We start from the raw sequence: 19,280 nt of genomic DNA on the forward strand, positions 1-19,280 counted from the left end.
TTTATTCTACACCTAAGTGAAAATGTCTCGATGCTTAATCATCCAGGTAAAGAAATCCCAAAAGGTTGATTCTGTTCATCTGGACATTTTCAGCGGGAGAAACATTTCGTCACTCATCCAGATGACTTCTTCAGTCTCAGCTGACTGCAGGTTTCCTGCACTGATCAATGTCCATGAGTACCATTCACAGAGAGTTGGGGAATGACTGCAATCACAGCATTGTAAGATGGTGACAGATGTACCCTTAGACCATTCAGAGATGGTCTTTCCCTTTTCACGTAAATGGTCTCCTTGACTGCCCTCAAACCAGCGTTCCTCCCTGTCCAGGATGTGTTCATCCTCATCCTTGAAAGAGTGTCCTCTGGCCTGTAGGTGTAAAAAGACTGCAGAGTCCTGGCCTGACGAGGTAGCTCTTCTGTGTTGTGCCATCCTCTTCACCAGAGGTTGTTTGGTTTCCCCGATGTATAAATCCTGGCAATCCTCCAACAGCGTACACTCTGTTACTCTGTTTGTGTTGGGGGATCCTTGGGGTGGACCAATTTTTGGCGCAGCGTGTTTTGGGGTTTAAAAGCCACAGAGTTTCACAGAGCCTGCAGTGTTTAGAAAAAATGCGTCTCAACTGTTCTGACACTCCTGACACATATGGGATTACTACGGGTGATAAGAGAGAGCTTCTGTTTATAAGGTTGGAAACCTGCAGTCAGCTGAGACTGAAGAAGTCACCTGGATGAGTGACGACACATTTCTCTCCCTGAAACGCTACGTCCAGATGAACAGAATCAACGTTTTTTTGGATGACATTAATAATGTTAGTCACTACTTGATGCAACTCAGTTTTTAACCAGCAATTAAAAACAGAACAAGTATATTTATTTATATATTAACTTATATGTATAGTGTATTTCTTATTTATGTATTTGACCTGGGGATAGAATCATTTTTAAACTGGCAAAATAAAATGTGAAGCCTAATCCAAAAGGTAGAGGGGGAATCTTGTTTTCCAAATCCAAACTGGGAGCTGGTTCCACAGAAGAGGGGCCTGAAAACTGAAGGCTGTGCCTCCATTCTACTTTTAAATACTCTAGGAACAAGTAAATTAACAGCCTACAACGTCTTTATGATGAGCCTGATTTTTCAAGACCTTGTATGAGATGAGAAATTTGATTCTGGATTCAACAGGGAGCTAATGAAGAGACGTCAGTGCAGGTGAAATATGCTGCAGCATTTTGGATTAACTGAAGGTTTTCAGGGAGTTTTTAGGACTTCCTGATAATAATGAATTACAGTAGTCCAGCCTGGAAGTAATAAATGCATGAACTAGTTTTTCAGCGTCACTCTGAGACAGGATATTTCTAATTTTAGAGATGTTGCACAAATGGAAGAAAGCAGTCTTACATATTTGTTTAATATGTGCATTGAAGGACATGTCCTGGTCAAAAATGACTCCAAGGTTCCTCACAGTGTTACTTTGTTACTAAGAACCAGGTCATTTTCCTCTCTAAGGCCCTTCTACACCGATCGCTCAGCGTGTCGGGGCGACCAGCTCTTGGCAGCATGGTTCATACTTCTTCCATTAAGTGATTTTGGAGTTCAAAGTGCTCACTTCAATGCTGAAGAAATCTTTCTGTACATTCCCCCAAATCTGTGCCTCGACACAATTTCTTTGACTTTGAGTTTGTGCTCTGACATGCACACTCAACTACTGAGTGTGTGCATTTTCCACCGCAGGCGGACTCCAATGAAGTTGTAGAAACATCTGATTCATTCATGATCTGTTCTCATTTTTACATTATGGGCCATTGTGTGTCGAACTTTAAGGTGAAAAATGAATTTAATCCATTTTGGAATAAGACTGTAACATGACAAAACGTGGAACAATTAAACTTGAGTTAATACTCTCCAGATGTGCTGCACGTGTGCTGTTATGGTAACCACTCCTACCATGAGATATTAAAACATTAACAAATTAATCGTATTCAAGCACCACCGGACACCTGGAAACGTAGTGTTTGGTTTATTATATATAAGAAGCAGGTAAAGCTTCGGGTCAGGGTGCTGTCTCACTGCGGGGGTCTTCATGCTGACTACCCTGATGGATGTCTCCGTTAACACACATACAAATAAGTTACCAGTTAAACAGTGAAGCTAATCAAACACCATGTTGAGTGAGGGTGAAATGCCAAAACATCTGCCTGCCAGGTGAAGTCAGATCACTGCCATGCTAAACACAGAAACAGGTACAAGGCCTACGCTCTTAGTGTTGCCATGTTCCCAGTTTCTGATGGTCACATAGCATCTATGGGCAGAAGGTCTGTTTAATAATGACTGTGGTGTTTTGGTTGTTTGAACCAGATGGTTGGACCTTATTTACCCATTTCAATATACCATTTGTACACAGTACTGTAATATTACTGTCATCTCACACCTAAAGTAAAATATTTCACATTAAAATCCAACAGAGAAAAAGAAAAGCAGCTCGTGTGATTCATGGAATGTAGAATGTGGGAAAACAACAACAACAAACAAAAAATGCTAACTTATTGTGCACACACACTTTCTGCAGTTTCCACCTTTTGCACCTCGGTTCATCAAAGTACCATCATTCCTCCCATTTAGCTTTTCTCTCTGTCGTAGCAGAGTCATCTGCATACAGATGTCAGTTCTATCCAGCAGAATTACACTATTAAACTTGCTCACGGCTCACGAGTACATTCCCCTCAAAACATTTCCCTTTCATGAGGGCGTCACTGATGTTTTCACTGCTAACAGAAAACAGGACACCCTGTCTTTAAATCTCATTTCATTTATAGAAACTCCCACCCTGCTGTCAGAGAGCAAATGATGCTTTACAGCATCATTTGATGTTTGAGCTGATGAATGGTAATGAATGGTCTCTATATTATTGCATAGTGCCTGTTCTGATGAGCCAGGCTCATCTATGAGCGTATGTCTTTGTTGTTGGAGAAAAAGTAACACATCATCTGCATAAAGACTGATTTTAATGCCCTTAATCACTAAAGCCTGTCTGATTGATGCTGTGGTTGGTTAAAAATTGCAAACAGTGAAAGGCAGAGTGGGCATCCCTGCCTGGAGACAGAAGCTGGAGGATGTTTGCTCATTTGTCCTGACACATGCTGTTGGGGAACTATTTTTAACCAGTTTATGAAACCAAATGCGTGTAAAGCTGCAAATAAAAAATTCCAGTTTACTCTGTAAACACTTTTCTGCATCTACAGACAATATTGTGGTTTCAGTGTTTTTACTACATGAGTAGAAATCTGATACTAAAGCCTTAAACACACAGTCAGATAAGGGTAATCCAATCTCTCCTCAAAACAAAAACACCAAATATAACTCAGTCATTCAGCTCAGATTTATTTATGTAGCTCCAATTAACAACAACTGTTCCCTAAAGGCGCTTTATACCGTCGGCTACAGCTGACAGTATAAAGTCATTTGGTTGATTTGGATAACAGTTTGAGCGTCACAAGCTGACAGGAGAGACAAAAAGAAAAATCAGTTCCTAAAATACAAAAGGAGCTCTAGCACTGGAGCGCTGCTAGCACTTCCTGTTGAATACAGATCATGCTCACGTTACTTTAACAGCCTCAGGTACTTTATAATGCGAGCATACAGCACTAAACACTTGTTTAATGCTGTATGCACACGTCCTTCTTGTACTCAGGTGCTTAGAAACGATCCTTAATCAAGTTTTTGTCAGCCACAACATTAAAGCCATGTGCCCAGTGCTGTGTTGGTCCACCTGAGCTGTAAACAGCTGTGGCCGAGGACCTCTGGTGATGTCACTTGGTCTCTGGTTCTGAGACATTTGTGTGAGAATTGTTTGAGCCTCCATGCATCACATGTTTTAGTAATACTCAATGTTTTTTAAGCTGTAAGTAGATTTAATGTTGGGGCTGATTCCTGTATAGCTTCATTTATTTCATCAGTCCATGCATAAAATTCTGTTAAACACTTTTGTATATTTAACTTGATAAAAACCAACCTTTCACATATTCATCACTCAACCTGTATCAACCTGTTGAGCTCTTATATTTCCCCTTTTGCAAAAATGTTTGTCCTATTGTGATAAACTGCTCTCTGTGAGCACTTCCTGTGACTCCACTCTGTTCTACCTTGTCACTTCTCTCGCCTTTCCTGCCTCTGAGTCACATCACAGGTTTACAGGAGGCGCAAACAGGGACGATATACATATGAAGGTCTACGTTTGCAGTCAGTCATATACGACGACGAAATGCTCTGTAAGAGTGTAACTAAACAAAACTGTATGGTATTCATATGCTCTTGTCACACTGTCATGTTGTAAATGGAACTAAGAGTAAATATAAAAGTTCTCATGAACATTTAAAATTGAACAAATGTCACTTCAAAGTGAGGCCTTGATCTTATTAAACACCTCTGCTCATCTTCCTCTCTGCTCACAGCTCAAAAAAAGGAGAAAAGCTGAGGTACAAAGTGAGAATTGGGACTATTTGTCTCCATAAATCATGACATGTTTTATTGTCCAACTCCTTTTAAACCAGATCACATGTTTTGAGGATGCGCACTGAGCCAACCTGTGCTACTGAATTTCACTCTTTGTAATTTTGGTCTTTTCACATAGAAAAGACTTTTTTTGTTACATCACACTACAGATGACGCTACAAAAAGTCTTTTTATTTATATGCTGACACTACACCTAACAGCAACGCCTGACTGCAGGTTTCACATGAAGACGTGTGATTGGACAAACTGGGATTAGCAGGGACGATGTGGAATTGGACATGTTTAGAAAGAAAATGTAAACATTCCCAACCAATCTGACTTGTTCATTTAAATCCAGATTCAGAGGATAAACAGACATTTATTCTGCACATCTGCCACTGGAAACATGGTGATGATAAACACAGACTTAGACATCAGGACTTGAATATAATGAGTCTCCGTGTGGGTCTGTCTCATATCAAAAATAGTTTGCTTTAATGGAGAAGTACTACAAGAATTTGTACACTAATGATTTTGAACCCGGTTGATTTCCTGTCCAAACATTTGCTACTAACCCCTGAGAGAATGATCACATCACTCTCCAACAACACAGGTAATCAGTGAGAACACAAAGCGTGCTACAAGTGTACAAATGACACATGAGAAATAAATGAAATGGGACACATGTAGAAGAGTGCAGCTTGTCTGGCCTTAAACTGAATGTTGGAGGTTGATATAAAAACAGCAGTCCAGCAGCCTGACACTGTCGCAGCTATCATGGTTTCTGCCTGTGAGCTACGGATTCTCAGTCAGCTGCAGGGTTTTACCTCGGGAGGGCCGTGCCCAGACACACACCCACCCATCAGGTCTGACTCGCTTTAGAGCTTTAAGTCTATTGCGTCCAGCATCCACCTCCTCAGTCTAGTTGACACGGATGCCTGAGATGAAGGGCAGCCCGGTGGGAACCCTTTTCTTGTACTCAACATAGTCCTCGGCGAAAAAATGGATAAGGGAGAGCTCCTCCTCCTCTATCCGCTCCCGGAAGAACCGCCAGCTGGCTATTGTGTAAGCCAGGATACACAGTGGGTTACACAGCATCACCTGCAGCAGCCAGAAAAAGACAACAGATGTCAGCAACAACAAACAATTCATTAAACTGATTTAGAAAACCCCTCCAATAGTAAACCAAATAACCAGTGACTGAGGTCTGTGTACCAGCAGGAGTGGGACATGTAGTTCATAGTTAGTACTTTAAGAAATCTTTCATAATTCTACACAAAGTGTTCCAAAACATACAAACCACAAATGATGGATTTCAAACACTGACAGCTGCATTAAAGCAGCCGAGCAGTAACCCTTCATATCCTGTCCTGTGTGCCCGATCACATCAAACGTTACGTCTTCTGTAATGTTTTTGCTTGTTTTGTTTTAAGTTTGGATCTCAGCGTTAAAACTTGACAAATGTATTTGTTATTAATTGTTCGCTGCGTCCCTCCTACAAAGAACAGATACTGGTCCTGCTCATGGTGTAAGAACCTTCTATGGCCCTGTCCAGCTCTTCTACAGTAGCGGCCCATCGGTGCCACACAGCAACGCTTCTGGCAATGGCACACACAGTATCATCACAGAGCAGCTGGACTACAGGTGGTACCTGCAGGGCACAGGCATTGCTTCATACTGCTAGCAGTGACAAATTAAATAAAATAGCCTCCACCTGGAAAACTTCCTGTTTTGTTCATTTTTTTAACTCCAAAGCAGCTGAAACTGAATAATCTCGTTACCTAACATATCCCACATGTTTAACTGACTTGATGCTATACTCTGATCAAACTGTGTTCCTTGTGTTTAACAAACAAGAAGATAAAATGATCCTAATTGTAAAAATACACAGTATCAATATTTTCTTTTACCTTTATTATTGTAGTGCTGCTCATTACTCTTAGATACGACAGAGCTGTTAGATGCATAGAAAACTGCATCTAAATCGTTTGAGATACACATTTAGATCATCTCAGGGTTTCTAATATGTTCATTACAAATTCTGATTCAATTCACTGATGAACAAACTCCTGCTGAAGATCCGCTGCACATAAACAGCACTTGAAAACGATATAAAGCCCACTTGACTTATTTATAGCTCAAAAGGGCTTATTTACATTTTTCAAGAATTACATTCTTTATTTTTAAGAAGATCCATGAAAGGTGGAGACAGAGATCTCATTACATCACTCAGCGAGCTCTATTAACGAGCAATAATTGATATTCAAAAGAGAAAAAAAACACAGGCTTTTAAATGAACTGCTTACTGGTTTCCATTTTAGAAATTGCAATGTTTTAAAGTTTACCAACATCTACCTAACAACCCTCAGGTCAGCGGCTCCATCTTCTACTGGTCCATGTACAAAAATATTAATGCGACGTACCAAACACAAATTTTTATATTATTTTACTTTCAATCTGAAACGTGTTACGATAGCATTGAAATTAATATGGTCTAGTGCCCCCCATGCCCCCCTTTAGGCTCACCCCTGCTCTCTTCCATGTAAAATAGGATGGCTGCTGTCATCATTCAGCAGTATCATTTAAACATGCTATCAGACTAAGTTCACAGTTCATCTGCAGGTTTTTCTCTGTATAAAACAAACAGCTGCTGAGTTGCTTTTCTTCATGTTGGAGTTTGTTGATCAGCTGCTTTGATGAATGGTAAATGGCCTGTATTTATATAGCGCTTTACTAGTCCCTAAGGACCCCAAAGCACTTTACATATCCAGTCATCCACCCATTCACACACTGGTGATGGCAAGCTACATTGTAGCCACAGCCACCCTGGGGCGCACTGACAGAGACGAGGCTGCCGGACACTGGCGCCACCGGGCCCTCTGACCACCACCAGTAGGCAACGGGTGAAGTGTCTTGCCCAAGGACACAACGACCGAGACTGTCCGAGCCGGGGCTCGAACTGGCAACCTTCCGATTACAAGGCGAACTCCCAACTCTTGAGCCACGATCGCCACGATGAAGGACTCACACTCGCTTTTTTCCCAGTAAAGGTTTTAATGGTGACCACAGGAACAGCGCTGCTGTTTTGGATGACATAAACCTCCGCCTCTTCGCTCTTTACAGTTTGTAAACAGACTCCATGTTAGACTGTGCCAGCATCGTCATCACTGCTGCTGTTGGGGGCTGCGTGGGCTTAACAGACATTATAAAAGATGGATGTAGCTTCCAGATCTGAAAGTATTTGCTCATCTGCCGTCACACACACATGAACTTAACTGACATCCCATTCTTAAACTACAAGGTTTAAGGATTTAGGATGTCGGCACACCCTGCAGCATAACAGCTTCAAATTGTCTGGGAAAGCTTTCTACAAAGTTTAGGAGTGTGTGTATGGGAATCTTTTAAAAATCACCTAGTAGTGCATTTGTGAGGCTGATGTTGGATGAGCCTGATTCAGTCTCTCCTCTAATTCATCCCAAAGGTTTTCTAAAGAGCTTGGAAAGAAAGTGAAAAGACTTCTTTATCCCCAGAAAGTTGATTGTGTTCATCTGATCGTAGTGTTTACAGTGGGAGAAACGTTCAGAGCCTGAAGACTTCTTTAGTCATTTCACAGCTAGCTGCTAGCCCATGCAGAGCTTATAGCGCCTTCCTGCACTGAGAATACGAAGCATACGTGGCTACAGGATGTTTCCTGTGAGATCAAACTTCTACCATACACCTGGTAGATGGTTCGAATTAGTGTGTGAGCACGTTCACATCATAAACTGTGATCCAGAGTCACTCTGGAGTTTGTTTGGAACCACACAGAACCAAACAGTCTCGCTGAGGCTGCTTTGGTCTGCACGTGAGCGCGATTACTGTGTTCACACCTGCACAAACAAACCACACCAGGTGGAAAAATGAGCTGAAGTTAAACACTAATGATTGCTGCTGCAGCTCACCTGTGTTCCTATGCTCCAGTAGAACCAGCCCACATAGGAGGGGTGTCTGAAATAGGCGTAGACCCCACTGGTGACCAGCACATGGCTTTGGGCCTTCTCATTCTGGACAATGTGATTGAAGTTGGAACCGGCTGTCAACATGGCCGCCTTCCGTAATCCTTCACCACACAGAACCATGAAGAGACCCAAGACGCTCAACCAGCTGAGTTGCTTCAGTTCTATAAGAGATAAGAAAGACCGATGAAATACTGGTGAGCACATAAAAAGCCTGAGAGCGCAGATCAGGATCTGACCAGCTGCTGGTCTGCAGGCCAACAGGAAACCAGGGTACATCACTTCCTTTATTCAACAGAGGTGTGAGCACATTAGGTGTCAGTATGTTCCCATGAAAGGATGATGGCTGGCCTCTTTCTCCTTCCTTCTCTGTTATCTATTAAAAAAACAGATTATTATATTTCTTTGATGTTGATGGTTACACGAATAGCTGTTCATGCATTTTGCATGTCGCCACAGGTTCCCAGCTAAACTATAATGTTACTTAAACTTAACAAACATGTTTACTTCCTATTTTGAAACACGAATCTCCAACCACTCTTTGGAACTGTTGATTGTCATACCCATGTGACAGCAAGGAAAGTGATACATCTCTGGCAGCAGCCAGCATCATACTGGGTACTACGACACGGCCAGAAGCTCTGCACATAGGATGTGAGTCAGCCATGAATCCATTAGCCCATGCACACGCTCCACAGTCTGGATGTAATCTGAGATCATTGTTATTTCAGCATGAGCTAATATACTGGATCAGGCAACCTCCCTTCTCAACAGTTCTGAGTGGACTGAGTGCAGGTCATTACACAGATGACACACCAACCTGGAACGGTCAGCTTCTCCACAATGAACTCCACCCATGATGAGACAGCAGCCAGCGTGTACTCCACACTGTGGTTGAGCAGGAATGAGTCCAACGACAGGCTGCGAGGGTTGATGATGGCCGTTACCAGATACTCGGAGTAATGGAAGAACGACAGGGAACACATGTACCTGCAGAAAGACAGGATTACTTCACGTTCAACTGTAGCCGGCCTATATTAGGAAAAAACACATCCTGATGTCAACGTATGAAAATCTATGTAGAATTTAACCAAGAAAGTGTGACATATATATAGTTTTACACAACATAACAAATGTACATACCAGCCAAAATGTGTCCAAGTGGTTTCAGAGAAGGTTATAATTAAACCACAGCCAAAGGTCACTCCCAAAAAGCAGGCCCTCACAGCAACCTAGAACGAGGACATGCTGTTAACACACTCTGCACTCACTTTTTCACTGTCCAGGTATTTAAAACTCGTCCTTCACTATTACACCCGTCTGCTCCGCATTCACAAACATGTATTCTGTCTTGCTTCTACCGACTTTAATTCTTCTCCTATCCAGAGCATATCTCCACCTTTCCAAACTTGATCCCACCTGCTCTGTACTCTCACTACAGATCACAATGTCATCTGCAGATATCAAAGTTCAGGGAGACTCCTGCCTGACTTCATCTTCAACCTGTGAACAAGATGGGGCTCAAGGCAAATCCCAGCCCCACCTGTGGCTCAGAAGGGGTCATCTCCAGATCGATAGTTTGTTTCACAGCTCCTCCAGTCTGAATGTCAAATGATCCATGGGCAAGCTGCCCCCTGTGCATCCACAATGCAGAGCGTGAGTGAATGACAGACAATGCACTCATTGATAGGAAAACTGCTTGAATAAATGTGTGTATTATTGGATGAATAAGTCTTGTAGTAAAAAGTGCTTTGAGTGCACAGTATACAAGTACCAGACCATGTATCCCCTGGAACTCATTCCAGCTGCACACCTCACACACTTCTATGTCACTCCTGACTTTACTCATACAGTACCACAATGTGTCTCCTAGCATCCTAAGATATGCTTTGTCTACATCCAGAAAGACAGTACCTTATCTATACTTCTCCAATGCAAACATACAATCTGTAGGGGTCTTCTCAGTCTTAGTTCAAAAACTCTTTCCCATAGCTTCTTGGTAAGGCTCGACAGTTTTCTCGCTCTGTTGTTACTACTGTGCTACATATCACCCTTGTCCTTGAGAAGCAGTACCAGTATCCTCCTCCTCTATTTCTCAGGCATTGCATTAAACAATGTGTTTGCAAAGTCCGCTGCCCTGCTCTCTCAGAGAGACCAAGACAATCCCATAACTCCACAGGTATGTTATGTGGACCAAGCGCCTTTCCACTTTTCATTCTATTTATAGCCCTCACATCTTCCTTGCTAATCCTATGCGCTTCCTAATCCTGTAACTGTCCTCCTTTCTCTCATTTTGTAATTTATCACTGCCTCTTTCTCCATTCATCAACTCAAGCAATGCTGTATAAGTAAATTATATTAGATACAAACCAATACAGGACTAAATGAGCAGATTTCTGAATGGACTTCTGTATTACTTTCTTGTAGGGTTGCCAACTCCCTGAAAAATAAATAAGGGACACCTCGTGGCCAGGGCCGGGCAACCCAGTTGTCTTCACCCTTCCCAGTGTGGTGAATTTTCTAGCTCTTTTTTTGTGTGTGAAATTATTTTTTTTAACCATTTGACTTGAAGTTGATTTAAGTACATGCATATTCTATTCTTTGTGATATGAACACATGTGAAACAAATGATCATTTAGCCATTTATTTTTAGCTCAAAATGACAACATTAACACAGTAAAACAGGTCTCCTTCTTAAACAGAAGCCTGTCATGCTTAACTTTTGAGAATAAAAGTAAATCTTTCTTTAAAAGAACTCTGTCCTGCTTAACTTAAAATAATAGAAAACAATAGAAAGAAAAATATTCTTGTAACAGTGCACATTTAGTGCATTTAGTACAATTGGCTTCAGTTGAGGTATTATTTCAGCTTTTCTAATGCTAATCAGCTGCTCCTGTTTGTAAACCCGCTTGTTCCCATGATTACGCATCATAACTCATCATTATTCATCTATGTATTACTTTTATGTATTAGTCATCTATTTGTTGTAATCATCTATCCTTGCAGTTGTTTATTACACAAAATAAGTTATATTATCACACTTCTGGCCACATAGCGCTGATATTGACTGCACATGCCCATATTAACTTTTTCCAGCCAGGTGTTTTCCTTTTCCCATTCTTCCCTTTCTCTGAGGGGAACAAATATTGCTGCTCTAATGCTGGGCTCACACTGTGCGGTTTTAGGCCCATTTTGAGACGATTTTTGAGTCGTGCGACGGTTTTGGCGATCGGCCCGATTTTGGCCTTCATCGTGCGTCGTGTAGTATACGTGGGGTAACGAGAAGTGATTAACACCTCACGACCAGCTCCCGATCATCAATCGCTCGTGAGGGTGTCACCACAGCCGCTCACACTGCTCACGCGCAAACACGTAAACGTCGGTGAAAAAGACGGCGCAGCGCGGCTGTGCAGCGTGTGATCTGGACACAAGCGATGGAGGCACAACTTGTAGAACTTTGGAAAGCTCATCCGAGCCTTTTCGATGTGGCCTCACAAAATTATCACGACCACAACAACCGTGAAAATAGTTGGATTTACACTGCTGCTCATTCACAGCTGCCTGATCATGTTTTTCATTAGCAATTTAGCAAAGTTGATGGTGGTGGTGTGTCTGTGTGAGTGAAAGACTGAGAGAGCGAGCGACAGATTGTCTGTTATAACCTTCATGTTATGGAGGCACAGTGTGAGCACTCAGGTCGCATCAGAGCATCGGGCGGTATAGTGTGAGAGTACATCGTGACCTACCAACTTCTAACCCCTGCGAGTCAATCGTGCAGTTTGAGCAGGAGCTGAATAACGTGACTGAAAAAATCGTACAGTGTCTGCCCAGCTTTAGGTGTACTGTCATCCGAGACTTGCACGGCAGTGTCGGCGTTTGTTTCCCTGTTGGCCATGCTTCTTGTTGTGGTCATCTGTTGTCTTCCGGTATTTTCTCCGCAAGCGACCTTTCCTCGACCAATGAGATGAGCAGTAATCTGAATTGTCATACTCGAATTGTCATAAGTGTGCTGTCAGCTCATTGGTCACAAAGCAGGAGAGGGGCTGGGAATTATGTTTTCAAACAAAGCGTTAATTCCATTAAAAGTTATAGGCCACTTTTGATTCTCACTGTATTACGGGACAAAGTGCGTCCCTTATTAGCTCAATACGGGACGTGTGCTTTTGTTTCGAAATACGGGACGATTCCGTATTTTAAGGGACGGTTGGCAACCCTACTTTCTTGTCACAGCACATAAAGTAACTGTTAGTACCAGTTATAGAGTTTAGCCATTTCAACTGTCTAAAATCAGCAAGTTCCTAAGCTTAACAGACTTCTATGTTTAGCACACTAATACCAACAGCCTCTCTCTTCTTTTGCTAATGAGATTAACTCAGTGTTAGCTAGGCTAGCTAGGCGACTCAGTTGGATAACATTAGCAGCAAGATTTAGCATTTAATATTAAATGGCGTAAAACTTGATTGCTATATTAACTGCAGGATGCCAAAACAAACTGAGGTCACAAAAAATACGACTTCAGCATAAGATTCAGCACAAAAGCAGGAAGTTGGTAACCTTATGACAGCACCTACCTTGTACAGAGGTCCCTTGTATATCAGAAGTAAGAGGCCGTTAATAAGGGCAATATGAGAAGAAATCGCAATTTTCCCGGGAGTCTCGGTCAGATAATCAAAGACCCAGTCGTGACGTCCAAACCAGGTTCTGATCAGAGGAATTACAACCACGCTAAGCCCTAAGATAAAGCCATTTATACTTACTCTAGCCTCTAATACCAACTTACTGCCTGCCATGATGGAAATACTGTACAGTGGTAAAATGAGATATCGCGAGAACTAAATGACAATCTCGTGACGTCATGTGACTGCCTTTGTATCTTATCAGCTGCCAGTACAGAAAACCAGAAGAGTCATGCGGATCAAATAAACAGTTTTGTGCTTCAATAATGAATTGTGCAATAAAATATGCGTTAATACATGCATTTGTTAAAAATGATTTTATTATTTAATAATTAAATTAAAAATGAAAGCACTATTTATAATTCAATATTTCAAAATTGAATATTTCAAATTGAAAAAAAAAAAATTCACAAACAAAGAATTAAACTCTCAATAAAAACATCTTTTCAAAAACGATTTTCGAATTCCAAATAAAAATATAGATTTAACCTGGTGCTTCCTACCTGCCGACCGTTTTTAGTATTGTGATGTTTCGCATGTTTCTTACAGTTTGAAGCAGATGCAACTATAAGAATCAGCACTGAGCCCTTACATTTCTATACAGTGTTCAAGTGATGACTGCAACCTACAGCCTTTAAAATCATGATTAATCCAACCTGCAGATATGGACAGTTAATGTCACGCTGCTCAAGTCTTGTAATTAAGCTGATTTTTAAAATTAATATATACTTGGACACACACACACACACACACACACACACACACACACACACACACACACACACACACACACTTTATCCAATATGATTCTGGAATTTAAATATAAAATATTTTAAATGATTTCAACTTCAATCCACGTGTCAAAGATATGCAGCAGTGACAATAGTCCATTTGATGTTGCATTTTTACAATAATACAGTTTTAAGTGTACTGAGTTGTAACAGTGTTTTTCCTGATTCTTTTCCTAATAGAATGATTTGAAAAAAAATTCTTCCATTACTTGACATTTTCAGCTAATAACAAATATTTTTGGTAACATAGGAAATATTTACTTAACTTAGGAATGTAGAGTTCAGACAGGCAGCACAAATGATTTGTTATGTATGTTAGGCATGATTTGATCTGATTTATTCTTGTGAAACTGTGTGTGTGTGTGTGTGTGTGTGTGTGTGTTGGGGGCAGTCTCCGCTTTCTATAAATGTAATGCTAATACTAATTATTTTCATTGGTGTATGACTTGTTTACAAATCAATAAGCTACACTTTATTGCTTCGAGCATTGCTGGACGTACAAATGAAAAAAGCTAATTTCTTTACAGTTACATTCAAAACATCAAACATCAAGAACAAGTTAAAAAAAGAAGATCCACTCAGCAGAGGAACAGACTTGTTCCTGGGATGGTCACTGAAGACAACAGACAGAAATTTAACTCACGTTAGTTTGAACTATGATACCCTGAACTCAATAAGGAATTCTGGACCATTCATTTAGTATTCACTTGCATTCTATCTTCTTTGGCTGCTTGAGAAATAACTGGAAATCTTGCTTTGGGACCTCAAAGGAGACAAAAGCGAAGCTGGAAAACAAAGAAAAAATGCAAAAGGAAAGTTTTATATGTCAGATGTCGTGTTCATTTTATTATTTCAAATCCTTTTCGTTACTTAAAAAAACATGACATCAAACACACAACAGGATGACACATGGAAAAAAGTTTCCAATTTCGTTGTACTGTTGTTCTATGTATGACTGTGCAATAACAATAAAGAGTTATCTGTATCTGTCATGTGTTAAGGCGCTGACAGAAACCAAAAAATAAAAAACTAAACGAGAACTGAATATTCAGTTTTGCGGGGTGGGTAAAGTTATATGCCCACAGTATATTGTGAAGTGGCACCATATAAATAAAACTGAATGAATGAGAATGATTAGTCACAAGGTAAAGCACACTTTTCTAGACCACAGGGATTTACCTTCAGGTTGTTCTTGCTGCTCCTCAATCATAACAGGAACATCAGGAGCAGAGACTGGCTGACCTATCAAGCCATCCAACATGTCTTTGTACTGCTTCTTGTGGTTAGGACGAATAAACATACCAAATCCTTAAGAAAAGGAACACAAGAAAGTCGTTTCAAACCACAAACATTTACAGGAAGATGGCAGAGAACATCTCATGATCTGGAAGAACACTTACTGACAAGAAGGCCGAAGTTCTCATCTCTCTCAGTGAATAAGTTCACTGCTGTGGTCACCAGTTTTTCATAGTTGTCTGTGTTTTTGTAGGTGTGAATAGCCTGAAAGAGCTGTGTCGATCTCTCTGCCCCAAGAGCTTTTTTCACATCAGTCAGAAAGGTAGTGTGGACTTCATTCTTTGATGTAGAACCTGATCAACATAGTTTTATGCTTAACCATCACTGACATGACACAAGTTTTTTGTATGGGTATGTATTAAGTAAACATCATTACTGTTTGACAAAAATGCAGCATAATATGCAGAGAATAGGTGAAAACATCAGCTACAGGTAGACCGAGCAGTCAGCTGAGACTGCAAGACCAGGCTCACCAACCTGTGCACGGCCTGGATTGATTACAAGAAGGCCTATGACTCAATGCCCCACACCTGGATCCTGGAATGCCGAGAACTGTACAAGACCAACAGGACCCTAAGAGCCTTCATCAGAAACTCAATGGGAATGTGGCGTACAACACTAGAGGCCAACTTCAAGCCCATAGCACAAGTCACCATCAACCAAGGTGACTTGTTGATCTCCTCTACCAAGGAGATGCTCTGTCCCTGCTGCTGGTCTGCATAGGCCTGAACCCCCTCGTGAGATCATTGGCTACGGATACAGACTACAGAACGGAGCAGTTGTCAGCCACATCCTGTACATGGATGACATCAAGCTGTATGCCAAGAATGAACGAGACATCGATTCACTGATCCACACCACCAGGATATACAGCAATGACATCGGAATGTCGTTCGGACTGGAGAAGTGTAGTCGGATGGTAACAAAGAGAGTTAAGGTAGTCAGAACTGAACAACATTGCAGACACAGAGGACAGCTACAGGTACCTGGGGATCCCACAGGAAAATGGGAACCATGAAGAAGCTGCTAGGAAAGCTGCAACCACCAAGTACCTGCAGAGGGTCAGGTAAGTCCTGAGGAGTCAGCTGAACAGTAAGAACAAGATCCGGGCTATCAACACCTGATCAGGTAACTTGCTGGGATAATAAGCTGGCCAAAGGAGGAGATAGAAGCCACTGACATCAAGACCAGGAAGCTCCTGACTATGCATGGACAGTTTCACCCCAAGTCCAGCACCCTGAGGTGGTACGCTAAGCTAAGGAAAGAGGCCGGGGACTGTGAGTGTCAGCACCACAGTCCAGGATGAGACAAACAAAAGCCAGAACACTCCACGGTATGTACCACCAGCAGATAGAGGAGGTGGCTGACATCCAGAAATCCTACCAGTAGCTGGACAAAGCTGGACTGAAAGACAGCACAGAGGCACTAATCATGGCAGCACAGGAACAAGCTCTGAGTACAAGATCCATAGAGGCTGGGGTCTATCACACCAGGCAAGACCCCAGGTGCAGGCTGTGTAACGATGCCCCTGAGACAATCCAGCACATAACAGCAGGGTGTAAGATGCTAGCAGACAGGGCATACATGGAACGCCATAACCAAGTGGCCGGCATAGTGTACAGGAACATCTGTACCGAGTATGGCCTGGAATTCGTCTTTCATGTTTAAAATGGAATATTGTGTTATTCTTCCAAAATTCTTCCTTGACATTCTTTTCTAATCCATGTATCTCACACACATTTCCAAGAACAAAATGAAGTGCGTGTTTCATACCGTTCTGCAGCATTACAGTCTTCTTCTCATCCTTGGACAGAGTGTGATCAGGTTTGTATCCACAGCCCTTCCCTGTCAGCTCCTGGCAATTTTCATCAAACCTCTTTTTGTGATGTGGGCGAACAAACTGGTAGAAGCCTGTGACACAAGGCAGCAACAGCAGTCAACTACAACCTGTTTTGCATTAACACACTGTTAATGTGGTGCCCTGATACTGAAATCATGACTTTGACATTGATATTATTCCTGTGTAGATATCAAGACTAATAATGTTGACAGTTATGTTCAGTTTTTCAAAAGTAACGTTGGGTGAGGTGTTCTTACACTACTGTGAAAAAACAGGGCAAACTACAAAGAACGATTCTATTATTGTAGAGAAATCTCTGTAAGACACAAGGCTGAAAACTCATACTGACTGACTATGATCTGCACTGTATCTAAATATGGCAATGTTCATGGGCAATTTAGGCAATCATTGACTGCAAGAGATTTTCACCCAGTTATTAAAAACAATCTTTATTTAAAATTATGTTGGTTTGTCTAACTACTTTGAGCTTCTGAAAATGCATGTTATAATTCCTTAACAGTTAAAGCAATACTTAAACCCTTTGAATTAAAGCTTATCTCATCCTTACCATGTGAACAGAGACACAACTTTTACAATTTTGCACTGTGCTCGAGTGCAACAAAGCACAGTCATTTGTTGTATATCAAATGAAACAACCTGAACGTTGCAGTTTAGAAAATGTGATCTTCATAGAAACCCTGCTTGTCAATACATTCTGCACATATTCAAACTATCGTGCTGTGTACGTTTTAAAACATACTAATTATACATATTAAAATAATTTAAAACACTTTATTGAAAAGAGTGCAAAGACTTTAACGGATTTGTAAATAGTTGCACTAGTTAGACTCATTTTACAAAGAGCGTAAAATGTCTAATCATAAATTAAGAAAACGTGTTCTGTAGAGTTCAGACGTCTGCAAAGCAGGTATACTTTATAGGTGGCAGCGTACTGTCATTCTTCAGTGTTAACTATGTGTGGTGTTTATCATTTTAATAGCAGTGTATTGCCGTACCTTCTAGTATCAGTACACAACATGCAGTGCTACCACATGCAACACTGAGGCTCAGATACGAGTCTGAATGTTCAGGTCGCTTTGTGTTTATTAGAGCAGAAGATTTACCATGGAGGAGACTCTGAGTATTAGTGTCTTCACTTAAAATTGCTGTCTCAGTCAGCAGGTGATCCAGGTTGTCGGTCTTTTTGTAGGTCTGCAGAGCCCGTATGATGCGGTCAAAGCTGACCTGACTCAGGGACTTCTTCATGTCCGCCAGGAATTTCTTAGCCCTGCTCGCCTTTCCTTCTTCAGACAAATCCTCAGAGACACTCGGCTTCTTCAATAACCATGGAGGAAAAGATAATCTCAGCAGCAGTGTAAATTCAAAATGATGTTAAACAATCTGGTTCAAAGTTCACTGCCCTCTGTTACACATCTCTGTACGTCTACAGGTATGTCATCTGGACCAACAGCTTTTCTAGTTTTCATCCTCTTCACATCATTCTTACTAATTGTCTGCACTTTCATCAGGTGTGTGCACCATAGGTTTATTAGATAAATATTTGCTTAAAAGTTCAAATTGAGTTAACAGCAGGCCACAGATAAACATAATTATCCCAACCCTTTAAACTTTAACGATTCATCCCCAACTTTCAACAGTCAGAAAAGACGTTTTCACCGAGTCCAGCTGTGTGTTGTTTAGAACACCACTTACCTGTTCTTGGACCAACTTGATTTTACGTTTTCCACCCCGCAACTCATCCTCCATCCTCTTATCGTATTGAAGAGACAGTGTGGACAAATGATTTGCCTTCAAAAGCAAAACAAGTGGAAAATGTGGTATTTAAACTTTTTTGTTTTATAGTGTAACACCCCACCTCACCCCACCCCCCACACACACACGATGTGAGTTAATAAAACGAGCTACCTTTTCCTCTCCCATGGTAAAATCACTGTCCTCTCCAGTGCCGTGGTTGCCTTGCTCCAAAGCATCCAGCAGGTTGGCTGGTCTCCTCTGACTGTCCTGCACCTCACTCTCATACTCAAGGCAGATCCTGGCCATTCCACTGGCTCCACTGTTCTCATCTGACCACAAAAACAAGGGTTAAAATTCATCAAGGACTCACTTTAGAGTAGCTGTAGCTGGAAATTTTAAAACTAGTGCTTCCAGCTGTAGGTTTAGGATTAACTGGCTCTTA

The 19,280-nt window shown here is 41.3% G+C and overlaps 2 protein-coding genes across 2 annotated transcripts in view; both read right to left on the reverse strand.

Moving 5' to 3' along the window:
- Window positions 1–4,062: 4,062 nt before the first annotated feature.
- Window positions 4,063–13,273, reverse strand: icmt (isoprenylcysteine carboxyl methyltransferase). The gene is made up of 5 exons (XM_085344680.1): window positions 13,052–13,273; window positions 9,624–9,712; window positions 9,301–9,470; window positions 8,427–8,644; window positions 4,063–5,586 (listed from the first exon to the last, which is right to left on the reverse strand). Exons 1-5 carry the CDS (start codon window positions 13,268–13,270, stop codon window positions 5,407–5,409), a joined length of 876 nt encoding a protein of 291 aa, XP_085200806.1. The 5' UTR covers window positions 13,271–13,273; the 3' UTR covers window positions 4,063–5,406.
- Window positions 13,274–14,661: 1,388 nt separating this feature from the next.
- Window positions 14,662–19,280, reverse strand: part of LOC146611183 (regulator of telomere elongation helicase 1-like) — a 44,842-nt gene continuing 40,223 nt past the window's right edge. The window contains exons 26-32 of the mRNA XM_085344288.1: window positions 19,010–19,167; window positions 18,797–18,892; window positions 18,208–18,418; window positions 17,017–17,154; window positions 15,348–15,536; window positions 15,127–15,255; window positions 14,662–14,732 (exon numbers count right to left, since the gene is read on the reverse strand). Coding sequence (XP_085200414.1) covers window positions 14,662–14,732; window positions 15,127–15,255; window positions 15,348–15,536; window positions 17,017–17,154; window positions 18,208–18,418; window positions 18,797–18,892; window positions 19,010–19,167 — 992 coding nt within the window. The remainder of the gene's footprint in view (window positions 14,733–15,126; window positions 15,256–15,347; window positions 15,537–17,016; window positions 17,155–18,207; window positions 18,419–18,796; window positions 18,893–19,009; window positions 19,168–19,280) is intronic.

Source organism: Diplotaxodon limnothrissa, linkage group LG20 (genome assembly GCF_057381915.1).
Source record: "Diplotaxodon limnothrissa isolate DT_005_m linkage group LG20, D_limnothrissa_male_GT1.1, whole genome shotgun sequence".
Taxonomy (NCBI): Eukaryota; Metazoa; Chordata; class Actinopteri; order Cichliformes; family Cichlidae; genus Diplotaxodon; species Diplotaxodon limnothrissa.